The following is a 17,704-nucleotide window of genomic DNA, read 5'->3' on the forward strand; positions in this document are numbered from 1 at the left end:
GAGGAGGCGGCGGGGAGCGGTGCAGGCACGGGGAGCTGCGGTGGGGGTGAGGGGAAGTGAGGGCTGGGAGAGAACCCGGGTCGCGCGAAGGACTCTGAGCGGGCACCCCCCAGTCCGGCCGGGGGTCACTCACGGTTCTCCTCACCCAGCAGTGGTTGCGCTGGCGTTGGCATCAGAGGCGGCTTTTGTGGAGGATCTGGATGAATCGTAAGTATTGAGTGTGACTTGCAGTGTTAATTAAAAATCACACTGTTTTTTGTGTCAGGACAAGGGAAGGGGGGAGGTGGTTCCCAGGCCAGCAGCTCTGTGCATTGTAAGGCTGTCCAGAACGTTATTACTCAGGAAAAGTAACCTCCTCTTAGAAGGAACGATAGAAATTCTGGGGCTTATATTTATTAGGTGCTGGGGAGTGTTTTATTTCTGTGGTTTCGTTTTGAGCTGTTTTCAGAGGAGCTGTTTTCAAAAGTGTTCTCAGACTTTATTCTTCTTTCTCTTTTTTGGTGGAATAAAGACATTGGTGGGCTGATAGCTACCCCGAGTTAAAGCTGGTTGTGTTCAACTAAATTCTTCGTTTTCCTCTGCTGCGTAACTGCAACAAGTTGGGAAAGAAAGCACATTGATGCATTGCCAGAAAGGGAAGAGGAGTAAGGCAGGCTTGCTGGACTGGTTCACGACTGGTTTGTGGAGTGCTGCTTATGATCCTGGGCAAAAATATGCTTTTACAGCAAGTTTAGCCTTAGTTCTGTGGTGGTGTTGAAACGCATAGTCCTGCCCTAAACTTAGTTATGTACTACCTTTACCTGCCTTACTGGGGTAGTTCTGTGGCAGTGTACTCAGAGGTGGTGGAGTCACTGTCCCTGGAGATGTTCAAGAAACATGTGGATGTGGCACTGAGGGACATGGTTAGTGGGCATGGTGGGGATGGGCTGATGGTTGGACTAGTCTATCTTAGAGGTCTTTTCCAACCTTAATGATTCTGCGTATGGTTCTCTCTAAAAACTGACTTTCTACAAGTGGATGTAACTTTTTTTTGTTAGATCCACAAGTTGATCTAAACTACTATAAGGCAGCACAATTATTAGAATTGAAATAGGAAGTATAGAAAATACTTCCTGAGAAGACTAGGAGGAAGAGAATGTATTAGATAGCTGTTTCATGATCAATTTAAGTTAGTCACAGATTGTGTGTTTATTAGGGTTCAGTGCATGATGGCTTCCTTCATGCAGTTGAGGAGTCAGAAAGCTACTTTTTTTTTTTTAACATACTGCTAATAATCAGGAACAGTTAATCATAGGGTCAAATGAGTGTAGTGAAGTAATTGGGTAGGAAATGGGAATGTATTGAAAGGGTATCAGAGAGTTACCTCAGCATCTTTACATTGTGTTTAAAGTGTTGTTAAAGAACAGCTGAAGCACAGTAACTGCTTGGAGTTGATTTTCAAAGCTGGTTTGTGATTCATGCCTCATTTTCAGAGGCTGAAGATAAAGAGTTTGCGGGAATAAAATAATGTGCATCTATGCATCCACATCATGTTCCCATATCATGTTTCTGCAGGTATAAGTTTAAATGTAATTGTTGTTTGGAGTGAAGAATAGTTCTGTAGTCATGTAACTTTTGTGGAATAGCTGATAACTGAAAATCCAGTTTTAGAATGCTTTGCTTTTTCAGCTATGTAACTATACAAGTTTCTGTATTTGCAGTTGGAAATAGGAATTAAGTTGTGACTTGTTTAGGACAATTTTTCTTTTTAGCTGCTTGGCAAACAGTGAGAAAAATAATAAGAAAAAAGGTTGGGAGCAGTGACTGATGAAAGCTTCTAGTTTCCCACTTTACTCCATAAATGTTATGGAGTTCTTGCTGATAATGAAAATTTGTTTTGCTAATTGCTGATTTTAATTTTTATTTTATTTTATTTTTGCAGTTGCAAACAGTGCCTATTAGCACAAGGTGCAAGTCCCTTTCCCAGGTTTTTAGGACAGAAGAAAGCAAGTAGCAGGGAATAACTAACGGAGATATGAGTTAGTCAGCATCACCTGACTGGGCCATTGAATGCATACAAACTAAGAGTGATGGTTTCTGTCAGTTTCTTCTGACTTTAACTAGTGCCTACGTCAGATCAGTTGCTCATCTTACAGTATTTGCAGTTGTTCCAATGTGATAATGTAACAGGTCTGTAACCTAACTCAAAATTAAGTATTTTTTCTATCTGTAAGGATGCTGTAGGAGCTCAGCCCAGGATTGGAAATGGTGTAAGGAGATTGAGAAGGGAGAGGGAGGAGTGGAAGCAGCAGCTTCCACTTTAAGTGGAAGCTTAAAAAGCTTAAAGCTTCTGCTTTAAGTCCTTTGGAATCGAGTCCTTCATCTTTAGTTTGATTTCATGCTGATTACTTTTTACAGTAAATAATTCAATGGGTATGTGTATTAAATGGCGGTTGAGGTAGTACTTGATTGCAGAGTGTAAAATGTTGAGAGGTTATACGTTTTGGAGACAAATCATTTTACTTAAGGAGATGGGATTCCTATATCATCTTTCCACCAATGTGACTGTGCCTGTGTCTACGGACAGAAGAGGACAGGGCAGTTAACAAAAAGTGCTGGCATTTTACTTTTGGAAATGTGTTTACAGGAACTAGGAACAGCACCTTCAAGAAAATGCTGAAATACCTGTTTGTACAGATACCTCCGTTTTTCTCCAGCTGTGTGGTTAGCTTCTTTAATAAAGTCTAATAGTTTAATCATTAACAAAACATAATTGTCTGAACTCAAACTTGTTTAAGTAACGTTAAGGTTAGAGTTGAGGCATCTATTTAGTTAAAATGAGTTGTACAATTTATGCTACAGTTTTAATTGTAATAAAGTTTCTCTTACAATATGTTAGGCCCATTGAATGTGCTGTCAAAATTATAAAATTCAATTGAAATACACAGTCTTCAGATATTTCCTTTCTGTCATTCTTTTTCTTGTTGTATGCCATCATGTAAGATTTCAGCTTACCTTCCCAAGTGTTTTAATGTTCTGTGTAATCTCCTATTAAAGTGCCATTCCTTGGAATGCAGTCATGTGACAGGGTGGAGAAAAACTCATTATAAGTTCTTGTTTTACAAAACAAAGGTGATATTCTAAATATGTGCGTTGCTCCAAAAATAATTCCTACTATTTGTTTCCACGGAAATTACAGCAGATACAAAAATCAAACAGCTAAGACTGTTTGATGAAGCAAATTCTCAGCTACAAAACAGTTTTTCAACATAGTCACAACTGTTAGTTGATTTGTATAGATGAATTGATAGAGATGTTCTTCATTTCAGGGTAGCCGTGCGGGAACTGTTGATCATGGCTTGAACCTCTGATTGACCACCTGAGGCAAAACAATGAGTCAGCCATGGGAGCACAGGTGAAGGCAATTCACCTGTGCTATCAGGAGCGGTGGAGCCAGGCTCCACCTCTCCTAGATCCCATTTAAGTGCTGACTGCCACTGAGGAAGGATCTCTTTTTGGAGATCGCTCCTCATGGAGTTTATTGCAAGCCTACAACACTGGTGAGCATTTTCCATTTATTATCTTTTCACCATGATAATCCTACTTAGCCTAACCTCTGTACATGTATTTATTGTACACTGTGCATGGCCATCCAAAACATAGCTTCCTTTAACTGTGTTATAATCACTGCTGAAATGCACCACTCAGCACCTCACCATGCTCAAATCCACTGTTTGGTCTCCCCTAACGTTCAGCAAGCGTTAATGAATGTCAGAGTGCCATTTTTTCCACATGGAGAAATTCAGTTCCACACCTTTGATTCATACATACTTCCATGTCAGACACCATTCTGGCAGACTGCCTCTCTGCTGCTGTCTGTTACACAGCATCGAAATGTAACGGAACGTTGATGAAAAGGTTCAGCCTTCTCTGCTGTTGTATCACCAACACTTGCCTCTGATGTTGTAGACCAATGTAATAAAATAGGAGGCATTACTTTTGGTGCAGCCCTCATACAAATGCAGCCCAGTATCTGATGATTCAGTAGCTGCTTTCTACTTCTTGCATCATGACTAATTATTTGTAGTGGGAATTTAGCTAGAGCTTCATTAGTGTTCTCATGAGATGCTAGGCTCCCTGTAGTTCTTTCACTAGCTCTGCATGTTTTTTGTGAGGTGGTATATTCAAGCAATTATGACTTAAAAACTGTTTTCCTGAAGTTGTTAGTTATGTTAGTCACTAACCATACTTTTTCTGAGGGTTCAATTAACTGAAATTCTGCAGTTAAAAGTTTAAAACATTCAGCTTTAATTTCTCCCAAATGTAGTCACTTTTATGAAAACTCATATCTTTATTAAAAGAAACAACCTTACGTGAAGGTTGGGGTTTATTTAATTTTCAGCATAAGAACAGGTAAGTAATAAGATGATTTCCATGATTTTGTTGTAGTGACAATTTGTGTTAAAGTATATAAATAACTTTTCAAGAGGTACCAGTATATTTTTAAACAGCATGTTCTATTTTATTTCTGTATTTTTATGCTTTTCATGACAAGTTAAAGGTAATCAGTTCATAGGGATGTCACTGCTCTAACTTTAGAAGTATTTAATAGTACCACGACTTCTAATATTTTATTTTCAAATTAGCTGTCTTTCAGTAAGTTTTTGCTTTGTGTAACTTGTGTAAAAAGCTGAACAGATCCCCCTTTAGTAGAGCAGATGAAGGACAGAGGTAGAACTTTGAAGGAAGTTGAACAAAAATTGCCTTGCATGTTAACATAAGGTTAATTTAGTCAGTGTACATTCAGTAAAGCTAGTATTAACAGTGTAAACCAGTGCTGTAGGGAGATGACTACTATGTATTCTGAACAGTTATCAACGTGCAATGTTTAGTATAATACCTGGAGAATACTTTTCCCACTTGAATTACATATCACAATCAAATAGATTTGTGGAATTTTGATATGCTTTCTATGTTCTGTGTGCTTTTGCTGTTTATTGTTGGTTATTTTGGCTTTGGCAAATGGTTATAGAAGTATAATTGATAAAGATGGTGCATGTGGTATCATGAGCTGGGATTATTTGATGAAAAATAACTTTGTCCCTCCACCTTCTCTCCTCCAAAAAAAGAAACAAAACAGCAATCTAGTATCTGTAGTTTTTTAATCTAATTATAGACTTTTACAGATATATTAATTTTATTTTTTTTCCCTCCTAGGTTTAAAGAAAACCGTAAAGATGATATTTGGCTTGTAGATGTGAGTATAGAAGGAAAAATGGAAGAGTTGTCCATTATTTCACATGAGCTAGTGGAACTCAAAACACAAAATGTACATTGTTGTGGTCTGTAGTCTGCTTCATCGTTTGGAAAAACATTTGTACACATTTGTATGTGTTGCAGAGAAGTTATATGACTAGTTCTTTCGACAGGATGCATAAGCAATTGTTCTCCATTGTTCAGGATGAACCACAATTCAGACTGAATACTGAATAGAGACAATGTTCAACCTATATTTTACAGCTGTTAAAAACGGAAAGCAGATTATCTAAAACTTACAATGAAGAGGTTATAACTTGCATGCAGGATTTTTTACAGTTCTATCAACTACTTTTTGCTAGATGTTTAGCATCGAATATATGAAAAGGTCCATTCTTTCCAATGTACTTGGAAAGAAATGTGATACTTTTCAGTAGGGAAAACCATAAATGTAGATTCAAGATGGATTTTATCTTCCTACACGTTATTAATCTAACTTTGTCAGCTTGCAACATGATCATGTTTCTAAAACATTAGAATCTTCTCTGTTAATTTTACTGAGGCATTATAGCAAGATACGCAGGAAGATAAAATGAAGTTTCACATTTCTGACCTTGACAAAAATGGAATTAATTTTAGACTTTTTGTATAAAAGTAGTTTCTTGAAAAACTGAGATCCAGAGAACAGCTTTAGAAGTATGTGTGCATGTGTGTGTATATATACATATATACACAATTTCCTTTTCAAAGAATAATATATATATTTTTGCAATTTAAATTTATATTCCTGGATAGATTGATTATGTGTCTTCACTTTCAAAAAAAAAAACAAACAAAAAACTAATGAAAGTACTTCAAGAGGTTTTTTAATATGTTGCTATACAGTCTGTTGGGGGGGTAAAAAAAGGTATAATAGTGCTACAACTGAGTACATTCTTTTATAACTCCTGCTTTCATATTAAATTAGTACCAAATCTTAAAAGCTCAGTTTATCACTCCATCTTTGTAAGTAACTGTCGGGTTTATTTTCATATAACTTGAAGAAGGACAAAGTTGGGAAATAAACCTTACTAATGTATCTGACTTTTAATTCAATGTATTTGCATCTTCTCAGTTTTATGCACCGTGGTGTGGCCACTGCAAGAAATTAGAGCCTGTGTGGAATGAAGTGGGTATAGAAATGAAAAACATGGGCTCTCCAGTAAGAGTTGGGAAGATGGATGCAACTTCCTTCTCTAGTAAGTACGGTTTGATTGGAGATAATTTCCTAATGGCTTCAAAACAGAAGCTGTTTTTACCTTGTTTTCATTAGTCATTCTATTGTTCTGTAAGAAATTCATGTAAAACCAGTTGCTGGGAAACAATATCCTGATTTTTGTTTTTCAAAGTGACAACATGCTGTATGTACTTTTTTATTGTACTTACTGCTGGTTGTGGTTCTCTTAGCAAATGGAAGGTGAAAGCTTTTAACATGTACCCTTTTGATATGCTTCTTAGAATACCTTTATACAAGTGTTTTCTGAGTAGTGCTTCTCTTGACAATATCCAATTTAACCACATTTTATGTTCCCTGTATTACTGTTGGACAAGTGTTTGTGTTCTTGCTGTTATTCTTTTTAGGTAATTACTCCTTGAAACGTTAAACCAAAAACCAACTGAAATCACTGAAGTCATTATGTTAATGTTGAGCCAATTTCTCCCCATATTTCTCTAAATGTGTTCTTGAAGAACCAGTTTGAGCTATATTAATGCTTTCATTTTTGACGATACCTTTCATATGTACTGACCCTAGACTGTTTTCAGGAATAGAAACATACAAAATTTGAGGTGTTCAGAGAAGTGGTTTTGGTAGACATGAGAGACTTTTTGCCTTTTAATACGATTTTCTAAGTTTTAGTGTGCTTGTCTATTGACATTTTGCTTAAATCTCTAAGGGAAGGCATAGGGAACAGGAGGGTCCACGTGATACCTATGTGCAATTAAAACCAAGTATTCAGGACTGTTATATTTGCATAACGTTTTAAACAGAATTTCTTCGGTAATAATTGAGTTTCTTCATACTTAATATATCAGTGGGGTACATATATGTGGCAGAAAAGAATATGGAGGTTTTGTGTTTCTAATAAGAACATGAAGCAACATGAGAAGTCAATTTTTGGTAGCTTGCCATCAGAATGTTTTGATAGAAACTATATAAAGCATCTAATAAATGCAGTGGTTATACTAGCAGAACTTACCTGGTGTATCAGTTGAATTTTTGTGCAAGTTTGCCTTAAAGTCCACTGAATGTGATCAAAGCAGAAATAAATTGCACTTAGTGCTAGCGTAATTGCTGCTATTTGCCTGTACAGTGTTCTTTGTATCAACAAGTGACACTGGTCCTGTAGATAAATCACTTGAGAGGATTTCAGTAATCTCCATGGATGGGATGTTTTTAAAAACAAAACAGAAAAACAACCTGCCTATTCTGCAGTTTCCTTGAATGCACTATAGAGTTCTGCGAGAAGAAATAAACTGTCTAGTGATAGTCCTTGTGATTGAACATATTAATACACGTCTTAATGGATTCTAGTTTTTAATAAAATAAATATAAGAGGAAAGGATCAAAATGAAGTGAGCGTAGACCACGTGTTTCTTAGATCAGTCTGCTCTGAGCAAGATGCTAGTAAGTGAGCTGCTAGTTTTACTGACAGCTCTGTATAACTCATGTTGACCTCAACAGACAATTTTAGAGTCATACATTCTAAGCTTTTATTCAGAGCCTTGCACTCAGTCCTCCTACATGTGCTACTGTGGCATGTGGTTGGTAGCTTAAGAATGTTCATGTATTAAAATGTTTTGGTGCATTTTTAGCTCTTCTTTTCTTCCCCACCCTGTCAGGGGACTGCAGAGACATTATCAAAAGTTTAGACTTATTCTAGATTTTTCTTCTTTTCTTTAAGGAGTATTTATTTTAACTTCTGGAAAACACTGAATTGAAGGTATTGTTAAGGTGTCAGTTGCTACATTCACAACTGTGAAGGATGTTCCAAATATCAAGATACAACCTTTTGAGCAAATGTGAGGCAGGGTGGGATGGATGGATGGATGGATGTTTACAGACCCTACGTCTGTGATGCTTAATTCTTACCTCAAATATTTCCAGCTGGTTCTATGTATGATTCACATTAAATGCATAATACCTTGTAGTGAAAATTGGCTGAACGTTTATATTTAGAGGATTTTCATGCCATTTTACTTTTGGCATCTAATTCAGGAGCCTCTGCATTTATTTATGTGCCTTGAATAGGAAACTACTTAAACCTTAAGGTGGGTGAGTGAACAAGACTTGGTTCAGTTTGGCATTAATGCATATATTTCAGGTATTGCATCTGAATTCGGAGTGCGAGGCTATCCAACAATTAAGCTGTAAGTTGATGTTTCTCACTGAATTATTTTGAACTTGATCTTTCCCAACACTTATTTGATAAGTGCAGAAGGCAGTTTTCCATTTTAGAAAACAACAAAGCAAACAGAAAACATTATCTGAATTATTTAAAAAAAAAAAAAGTGTAGTAATTTTGGAATTCATTTCACTGCTGCTTTATATGCAACTTTAAAAGTGTGTGTATGCATTTATATGAAATACAGAAAGGAATTTCATGTACCAACTCATCTAAAGTCTTAAGAGTGATCCAGGCGGTAACTACATACCTAAGTCTTTCATTGACTTCTCTAAGCTATTAATTTTGCTTTCTTATTTTCAGTTGCCCTTCTCTTCAGTGATTTTCCTGAAAATCTTACGTGAATGACAGCAATGGTTATTGGGTTACTGTTTAGGTTAAAGTGTGAGAGGAGTTGTTTGACAATGGATGCATGTGTAGCTTTTGTTCTTGCATCGCTAACTGAAAAATTTATGGAGGCTAACATTTATTTAAGGAAAGAAAAAAAAATCCAAGCTGTAATGGTATCATACATACTCACTCTTAAGGTATATAGCACATAGTCCAATACAAAGTCATATTAAATAGTAATGTTGATCGCTTTTAACTGGTTATACAGGGGTTGTTCACAGCTTATACTTGTTTAAGTATAAGATTCAGTATATATATTAAATTTTTAAATTGCATTTCTCAAAAATGATTCAAATATTGAGCATATTAATTGTTAGGGATAATAAATTTATTGGCATATAGAGGCATAGAAAGCTGTTTTATGATTACTTTCTTTGCATGGGCTTCTTAAACTTAGTCGGATTCAAAGGAAACCTGTTACGATGTAGTAAACCTTAATGAAATACACGTGTGTTGGGAAGGTACAATAAATTGACAAGCAATTTATGGAATCTTTAATGCATACATTTAGAAAGTTTTGCAAATCATTTGGTACTTAATTACTAAAAAGTAGAAAAAAGACATATTGGATTTGTTTTAGCTGTTTTGAGTCTATAAGCAAATATTCCTAGCAACTTCTGTATTTATGATTGCTGCACACTAGAAAAGAAAAACATTACAAAATGGTAATTGTTTTTAGATGTTATTATTAGATACTGTATAAATAGGGTTTTTGCTCCATAACTACACTGTATTGCGTTACTGATTTTTTTCTGTTTTTGCTAATTGCTTGTTGATGACTGTTTTAAAAATAATTTTGATTATCGTTTGCTAACAAGTGACTAGTAAAAGTTTGAGTAATTCTGCATATGTGGATAAAACTTAGTTGATTTTAATTTTATTCTTCAGAATCTGTGGCTTCTTAATGTGAGCTAATTCTTTCCTCCTTGTTGTTTTTTCTTGCCTTTCCCATTTATCCAGCTTAAAAGGTGACTTGGCATACAACTATAGAGGACCTAGGACCAAAGATGATATAATTGAATTCGCTAATAGAGTAGCAGGGTAAGTATACATTTCTTTGAGACTGCTTCTGACTTAATATTTCCATAGTATTTTGCGCTGGGCCAAAAATGCAACTGGTTAAAAAATGATAATAAAAATACTTTGACTTTAAAAATTATATACGCAGTTCGCATGTGGTTGCCTGTGAGCTTGGTGGTGAGTGACATGGAGAAGACAAATAGGAATCGACTAGTCGCACTTGTAATTCTTTATCATGCAAGATCTAGGGCTTTTCAAAGTTGTGGAAACTGTTGACAAATGAAATTCATAGTAGCTATAGACAAAAATACTGACATAAATGTGGATTAATATATGGACATCGTTACGAAGACAGAATCTGTTTAATACTTCAAGTTTCCTTAATCTGTAAAATATATGCTTGTGCATCAGCAAAACTGTGGCAGTTAGCAACGTGAGGAAATTATTTCTACAGAACATTTTCTGGTGTTCGTAATATCTTCTTTCCTTCTGGTGGCCCATGGCCTCCAAATCTTTGAGTAGAAAAGAAGTGATGCTTCTTCCTTTCATCCTTAGATACAATTAAGTGATATTCATATAGACGTATCAACAATTTCATATAATTAGTATTATAATTCTGTACTGTAGGAGTGTTAGTGAATAGCTTACTAAAATTTTTAAAGAATATTTCTGAAACCACATCATCTACCTGCTGTACTTCAATTCAGAAATTTTTCTCTCAAATGATTGTACAGCTGGTAAGTGGCTTGGATACTAACATTATAGCAACATTTTGTTCTAAGATGCTAATCTAAAATGTAAGTGTATTATTTAGGGAATATAGTTTATTTTGAGAAACAGGATTTTTATTTTCTTTTTCTGATAGAAAATTGAAAAACTGGATAAATTTGGATTGAGGAATTTCGGAAACAAAACTACCTGTATGGCATTTTCTTGGGGATTTCTACTTGTGCTTTGGCAGATTGCAGAAACTAAGGTTTTTCTTTATCTTCTTTCTTTTTTTTCCAGACCTCTTATCAGGCCACTTCCTAGCCAGCATATGTTTGAGCATGTGCGAAAGAGGCATCGTGTATTTTTTGTATATGTTGGTGGGGAATCTCCTTTAAAGGTTTGAAACTAGATTAAATTTATTTAAAAAGTTATTTCTTTTGACTCTCCACAGACGTACTGTAAAATAACTTCTAGAAAGTTCAAAGTCTGGAAGTGATTTTATAATCTTGTATCCTAACCCTATTTCCTGATGAATCTTTTGAAGATAAGGTATGTTGCAGAACTTTAAAGCATCCTAGAGGCTGAACCATTAAAAAAAAAAAAAATTGTTTGTATTTTTGCAGGAAAAATACATTGAAGTTGCTTCAGAACTAATTGTTTATACATACTTTTTTTCTGCCTCAGAAGATATGCTCCCTGAGGTAAGCTGTTCAGTTCCTATGTCCATAAAAATGTTTTTTTGTTGTTTTGGTGGATGGATTCCTGCACTACACCTGTCTGAATAGGTTTCGAGTAACTTCACTGTAAAATTTTTGAGTCTACATGCTTTGTGTTAACAAAATGACTTGCTCAGTAATATTAATAAACCGATTAAATCATGTTGATAAAATGCAGAAGAATCCTGCTGTACTCTCTCTTGGGTGTGGGAGAGATGTTATATGATAGAAAGTCATTTGCATTTAATCGAAAAGATGAAAAGTTTCTAACTACTGTTGCTTAACTGTTGAAGTGACATCTTCTTACGAGGAAAGGCAGAAGGAGCTGGGTCTCTTAGTTTGGAGGAGACTGAGGATGACCTCATTAATGTTTATAAATATGTAAAGGGTAAATGTAATGAGGATGGAGCCAGGCTCTCCTTACTGACATTCAGTGATAGAACAAGGGCCAATGGGTGCAAGCTGGGACACAGGAGGTTCCACATAAATATGAAAAAAAAACTTCTTTATAGTGAGGGTGACAGAACACTGGAACATGGCTGCCCAGAGAGGTTGTGGGGTCCCCTTCTCTAGAGACATTCAAAACCTGTCTGGCTGCATTCCTGTGTGACCTGATCTAGATGTTCCTGCTCTGGCAAGGGGATTGGACTAGATGGTCTTTCAGGGTGCCTTCCAATCCCTGATGTTCTGTGATCAGTAGCCCTTTTCATTTCTAGTTATCTCCAAATAGGAGCTGAGGCTTCTGAGTCTGACAACAATATGACCTTGAAGTTCGTTTAGGATTAGCAGTGTGAGAACTAGTATATATACTTATTTTTTTTAGATATCTACATATTCAAAAATGATGAGAAGTAGAATTGACTTCATTATGATAGGATATTGTTAGATTTCCAGGAGCCTTTTATCAAAAATTATTTCCATATGAATATTGGTTTACAGTTTAGCTGCTACTGACCAAGAATGTAAAAGATTGGAACTCCTTTTATGATGTAAGCAGTGAATTGTTCTTTCTACCGAATGTAATTTGCCACAAATATTACATCATTGTAACTGAAGTAGTGACTGTACACTGTTTCTTTCCAGAATAGCAAAAATGTTACAAAGTGACTAGTTGCTACTTGTAATGAGGCTTGTCATGATGAGATGTGATATTAACTGTTCAGCTTTGTTTTGTCGTCTTAACTAATCTTGTTTCAAGCTTTAGGTGTATGTTGTAAGCCGTGAGGTGGACATCGGCTGATTTGATCTTTAAAAATGCTAAGCTATGCTTGTGGTGAATAAGAGAATAAAGCATTATCTAGAATTCATCATCTTCTTGATCATGTGTATGAACTGTTACATTAGAAAGCTACTGATTTTGCATTTCTTTCTGAGATAACACCGAATGATTACAGAAGGCATGTTACTTGGAGAAGTATTCATTATACTGTTCTTACGTTTCCCCAAACCATAAATAAATTAGAGAAATGATTCAACATCATCTTCATCATCAGGACTAAAAATATGGTCGTCTTTTATTAATCACAGGTTCTATTCTACAATTCTAAATTCTAAAATTTTAACTTAGAATGATAGCTAACAGAAAGGAGTAGATGCAGTGCTTTTTGTTGCGTTTTATTGAATTGACTGACTGTGACTGTTAACTTTATCTTTACAAGATTTTTATACCTTGTATATTTTTGAGTATGTTGCTGACCAAATTAATGCTAATAGCATGGTCAGGATGGTGATGTATGCGTTCATTGTTCTGTATGTTCATATGAGGGGTGTTTGCAGGCTTGTCTGCTGGATTGTCTGTATTTCCGTCAGCTTGAACACAGAAAATGGCCCTGATTTAGAGGGGCATGTTATCAATATAATACTCTTTAAGTCTTCTGTATTATTGACTGTCCATTCAGTAAGAGTTTCTGTATGGCAGGTATGCTGACAACAGCACAAATTGAAAACAGAATAGTGCAAGCTTGATGATACTCTCAAGTTATGACCTATTTAAAGTTCATGTTAAATTTTAGTAAAACTTTCTGATGGTACTTTAGATACATGTTAAAAATGCTGTTTGGTTTATATTTTATGAGGCTTACCTGTTGAGAATAGGTTTATGTTTTCTTACTTGTTAATATTGCAGAAGATGGAATGCTTATTTTTAAAAATGTAGGCAGAATGTGTTTAAATGTACTTGAATATTTTCCCCGTGGAGTATTTTTCCACACTTCAGAGATGTTTGTTTAAAAAAAGCTTCTGATTTTTTATGGATTAACTGAAGGATACCTTTCTTTCAGTATCTGACCTTGCCTGAACTACCTGCTGTTGTCGTATTCAAAGATGGAACTTACTTTGTGTATGATGGTAAGTAAAAGTGTACATTACTTTAAAAGAAGATTCTGAAAGCAAATGTGGAGAAACTAGAGCTGGTGGGGTTACTTATTTCAAGGCAAGATGGAGCAGTGGGAAGTGCACCAATAATTTTGTGATAAATAACAGCTCTTTCATGACAGCATGGAGAAAAGTTTATTCCGTATTACTTACGGAATAAAATACGTCATTGGAGGAATTGTCTTTATCAGTACTAATGTTGAGGTTAAGGAAGTTTACTTTGTGTTAATCACTGAGATGCAGCTTCCATTAGTATTGTTTTGCTTGCACCAAAGCACTTAAATATTCTCCTTCACTCACTGTTCAAATCAGCAAGTAGAAGAAAATGTGACACCTCTTTAGCAAGGTAACATAAGCTTTGGGGAAATCCAGATACAATGAACGAGAATTTTCATTTCTGATAGATGACTTTTACTGTTCAAAATATATACTAATGTTTCAGGAATGAAAGCGAGGTACTGCTTGACATGTTAGTAATTCTGTTTCCTCATGTTGCCCCCCCAAAAAAATGGGGGGGAAAAAAGTGGCATTTTCTCTTTCACACAATGTTATATAACTTTCAGCATTTTTTATATTTTTAGAGTATGAAGATGGTGATTTGTCATCCTGGATAAATCGAGAAAGATTTCAAGGTTATCTTACTGTAGATGGTTTTACATTGTACGAACTTGGAGATACAGGTGAGATGCTGCTATGTTTGAACATTCATCTCTAAAATTAAACTTAAACATTAAGAAAAAGCTAAGAGGAGTAAGAAAGGATACTTCTTACGAAACAAAACAAACAAACAAAATTTTACTTGATCTGAAAATTAAGAGTGATGATATCCAACCTACTTCAAAAACAGGAGACGTTTTATATGTCCTTCATCCAAAGCCTGCGCTAGACTCTTATTAACAGCATAAAGTGTGTCTAATTTTGTAGTATTCACAAAAACTAAGCAAGGCTTTTAATTGAACAATGATTTAGGTTTTCCAAAATCATAAATTCTTGAAAAACCATCAGAATTTTATAAACAGATTTTGAAATGTCAGATATGGATGAACTTATTCAGGTAAGTATGTTATATAAGTTTCTCAGATAATAGCTACTCAAGTATCTTTAGAGTAGATGTGGTGAGGTAGGGAGATGAACGTCTACTGAAATGGACCTGTCCCAGAATACTTCTGTGTTTGGTGAAATTTCTTGGAAGACAAATGAAGACAAACATCCAAGTAACTTCAGTGTTCTTTTAGAGTATGTATATTTAAGAAGCCATGGATATACTGTGTTGATTTCTTTTTCCAGGTCAGGATAACTTATAATCTACCTCCTATTTAAAAACAAATTTATACTCGATGCTGCATTGTTTCTTTGAGGTTCTGAAGATACAGAATGCCTGGGTTCTCACATGTTTGTGAAAGTAATGTTATATTTTAAAAAGGTATTTACTGAAGTGTTGTTACAAAAATTTCCAGATATTGGCATATATTCTGTCTGAAAATGCAATTTATTTTTAAATGGCTTCAAGTACTGTATTCCTTTTTTTAGGAAAACTTGTGGCTATTGCAGTCATTGATGACAAAAACTCTTCAGTGGAACATACCAGGTACAGAGTTGAGTACTGATGACATGGAGAAATGTGGTAGTATTGTGGAAAACTAATTCATTGACTTATAAAATCTTGACACTTTCTGGAAATTTCTTAAAAATTCAGAAATTTTAGACTAAATGAAAAGTTTTAACTTAATATTACATTCTCTAGATTGTGATGTCATTATGACTTTGTTTATAGCCCTGTTTAAGTCCATACAGTTTTAAAAGGAGACTTTCAATTAGATCACATGAACAGTGACTGCATAGTTCTTTAAGCTATTGTGTCACCTTCTTAAAATTTTGGGAGCTCAAATACCCTCACTTTTCTAGCATGGAAGAGAGTACTTAAGTTCAGATGATTTTGAGATAAATTGATTTCAAACAAAAGGCTGTTCTTCAGGTCAGCTGCATTAAAATGAACTTAGTGATGCATAGCTACTAATTGGGTGCAGAACTTAGTTGAAAATACCCTTTCTTAATGTGAGTCAGAATTTGCTAGAGACTGAAAGGACAAGACTTTTTTGTTACATATATGATTGTATATGTAAGCTAAGAAAATATTGTCCAAGTAGTGTGTATACTGTTTTGATGAGTCATCTTTGGATTTTCTTCAATTTCAGATGATAATAGAAGAAGCAAAGCAGTCCTTTTCTCGTATTGACACTGTATGCTAGATAGCCTTTCGACCTTTAAAATCAAGGAAGATGAACAAATTGGTGTCTTGTTGATTGAGTAGGCAAATATTATTGCTTATGGGATGCTATTTGCTACTTATTGGGGAAATCTAAATGTTTAAATTTAGACAAAGTATATCTTGGATTGACAGATTGTTTTTTGCTTTTTTTTCCCTCTGCAGACTGAAATCTATTATTCAGGAAGTTGCAAGAGATTATCGGGATCACTTTCACAGGTGTGCACACATTTCTACAATAGATTAAATGGACTTCTGCATTAACCTTTCTAAGGCAGCAGTTACTTTTCTTTTTTCTACTTGAGAAATGGTATAGTATTTTTTTTAACCATACACTGACATAAGTTGACTGTTTCATTAACTGAGTGTGTTTTGCATAGCTGATTGTGCTGCAGCATTGCTCTTTTTTTTTTTTTTGCATTATAATGCTGATTGTGTACTTCAGTTACAAGAAAAATATTTAGGACAAACTTATTTTAATGCTGAGACTCTACTCCTTTTTTTGTTTGTTTTTTAATAATGTTTTTCATTGCATTTCTTACAGGGATTTCCAGTTCGGCCATATGGATGGAAATGATTACATCAATAGCTTATTAATGGAGTAAGTACATATTTCATAGAATCATAGAATGGTTTGGGTTGGAAGAGACCTTTAAGATCATCTAGTACTTATCCCCCTGCTATATGCAGGGACACCTCTCACTACACCAGGTTGCTCAAAGGCCCATTCAGCCTGGCCTTCAATGCTTTCAGGGTGGGAGCATCCACAACCTCACTGGGCAACTTGTTCTAGTATCTCACAACCTGAATAGTTAAGAATTTCTTCTTGATATCTAGTCTAAATCTACTCTCTTCCAGTTTAATCTCTTCCTGGTCTTCTAAGAAGTCCCTCCCCAGCTTTCCTGTAGGCCCCCTTCAGGTACTGGAAGCCTGCTATAAGGTCTCCTCAGAGCCTTCTCCAGTCTGAAGAGCCCCAGCTCTCTCAGCCTGTCCCTCATAGGGCACATGCTCTAGTCCTCTGATCAATGTTGTGGCCCTCTTCTGGATCTGCTCCAACAACTCCAAGTCCTTGTGTTGGAGGCTCCAGAACTGGACGCTGTACTTCAGGTGATGTCTCACAAAAGCAGAGTGGAGTGGCAGAATCACTTCGCTCGGCCTGCTGGTCACACTTCTGATGCAACCCAGGATGCCATTGGCCTTCTGGGCAGCAAGTGCTGCATTGTTGGCTCATGTTGTATCTTCTATCAGTCAGCACTCCCAAATCCTTCTCCTCAGGACTGCTGTTAAGCCATTCTGTGCCCAGCATGTATCTGTGCTTAGGATTGTCCCAACCCAGATGCAGGAGCTTGCACTTGGCCTTGTTGAGCTTAATGAGGTTGGCTTGGGCCCACCTCTCAAGCTTGTCCAGGTCCCTCTGGATGGCATCCCTTCCCCCTAGTGTGTCAGCATTTCAGTATTCTTTTTTTCTCTTGTAGTTGTTGCTATTGTATTTAACTTAAGACAGTCATCTGAAGAATTCCTGCCTTTTGTGAATTAAAAAAAAAAAAACA

General features: G+C 35.7%; 1 protein-coding gene across 1 annotated transcript in view; it reads left to right on the forward strand.

Moving 5' to 3' along the window:
- Positions 1 to 17,704, forward strand: part of TMX3 (thioredoxin related transmembrane protein 3) — a 36,932-nt gene that overhangs the window by 9,037 nt on the left and 10,191 nt on the right. Inside the window, exons 2-13 of the mRNA XM_010708473.2 lie at positions 4 to 207; positions 5,197 to 5,236; positions 6,350 to 6,473; positions 8,598 to 8,643; positions 10,029 to 10,109; positions 11,097 to 11,196; positions 11,423 to 11,500; positions 13,795 to 13,861; positions 14,470 to 14,568; positions 15,419 to 15,476; positions 16,320 to 16,373; positions 16,699 to 16,755. Coding sequence (XP_010706775.1) covers positions 4 to 207; positions 5,197 to 5,236; positions 6,350 to 6,473; positions 8,598 to 8,643; positions 10,029 to 10,109; positions 11,097 to 11,196; positions 11,423 to 11,500; positions 13,795 to 13,861; positions 14,470 to 14,568; positions 15,419 to 15,476; positions 16,320 to 16,373; positions 16,699 to 16,755 — 1,008 coding nt within the window. The remainder of the gene's footprint in view (positions 1 to 3; positions 208 to 5,196; positions 5,237 to 6,349; positions 6,474 to 8,597; positions 8,644 to 10,028; positions 10,110 to 11,096; positions 11,197 to 11,422; positions 11,501 to 13,794; positions 13,862 to 14,469; positions 14,569 to 15,418; positions 15,477 to 16,319; positions 16,374 to 16,698; positions 16,756 to 17,704) is intronic.

This window comes from Meleagris gallopavo, chromosome 3 (assembly GCF_000146605.3).
Source record: "Meleagris gallopavo isolate NT-WF06-2002-E0010 breed Aviagen turkey brand Nicholas breeding stock chromosome 3, Turkey_5.1, whole genome shotgun sequence".
NCBI classification, from domain to species: domain Eukaryota; kingdom Metazoa; phylum Chordata; class Aves; order Galliformes; family Phasianidae; genus Meleagris; species Meleagris gallopavo.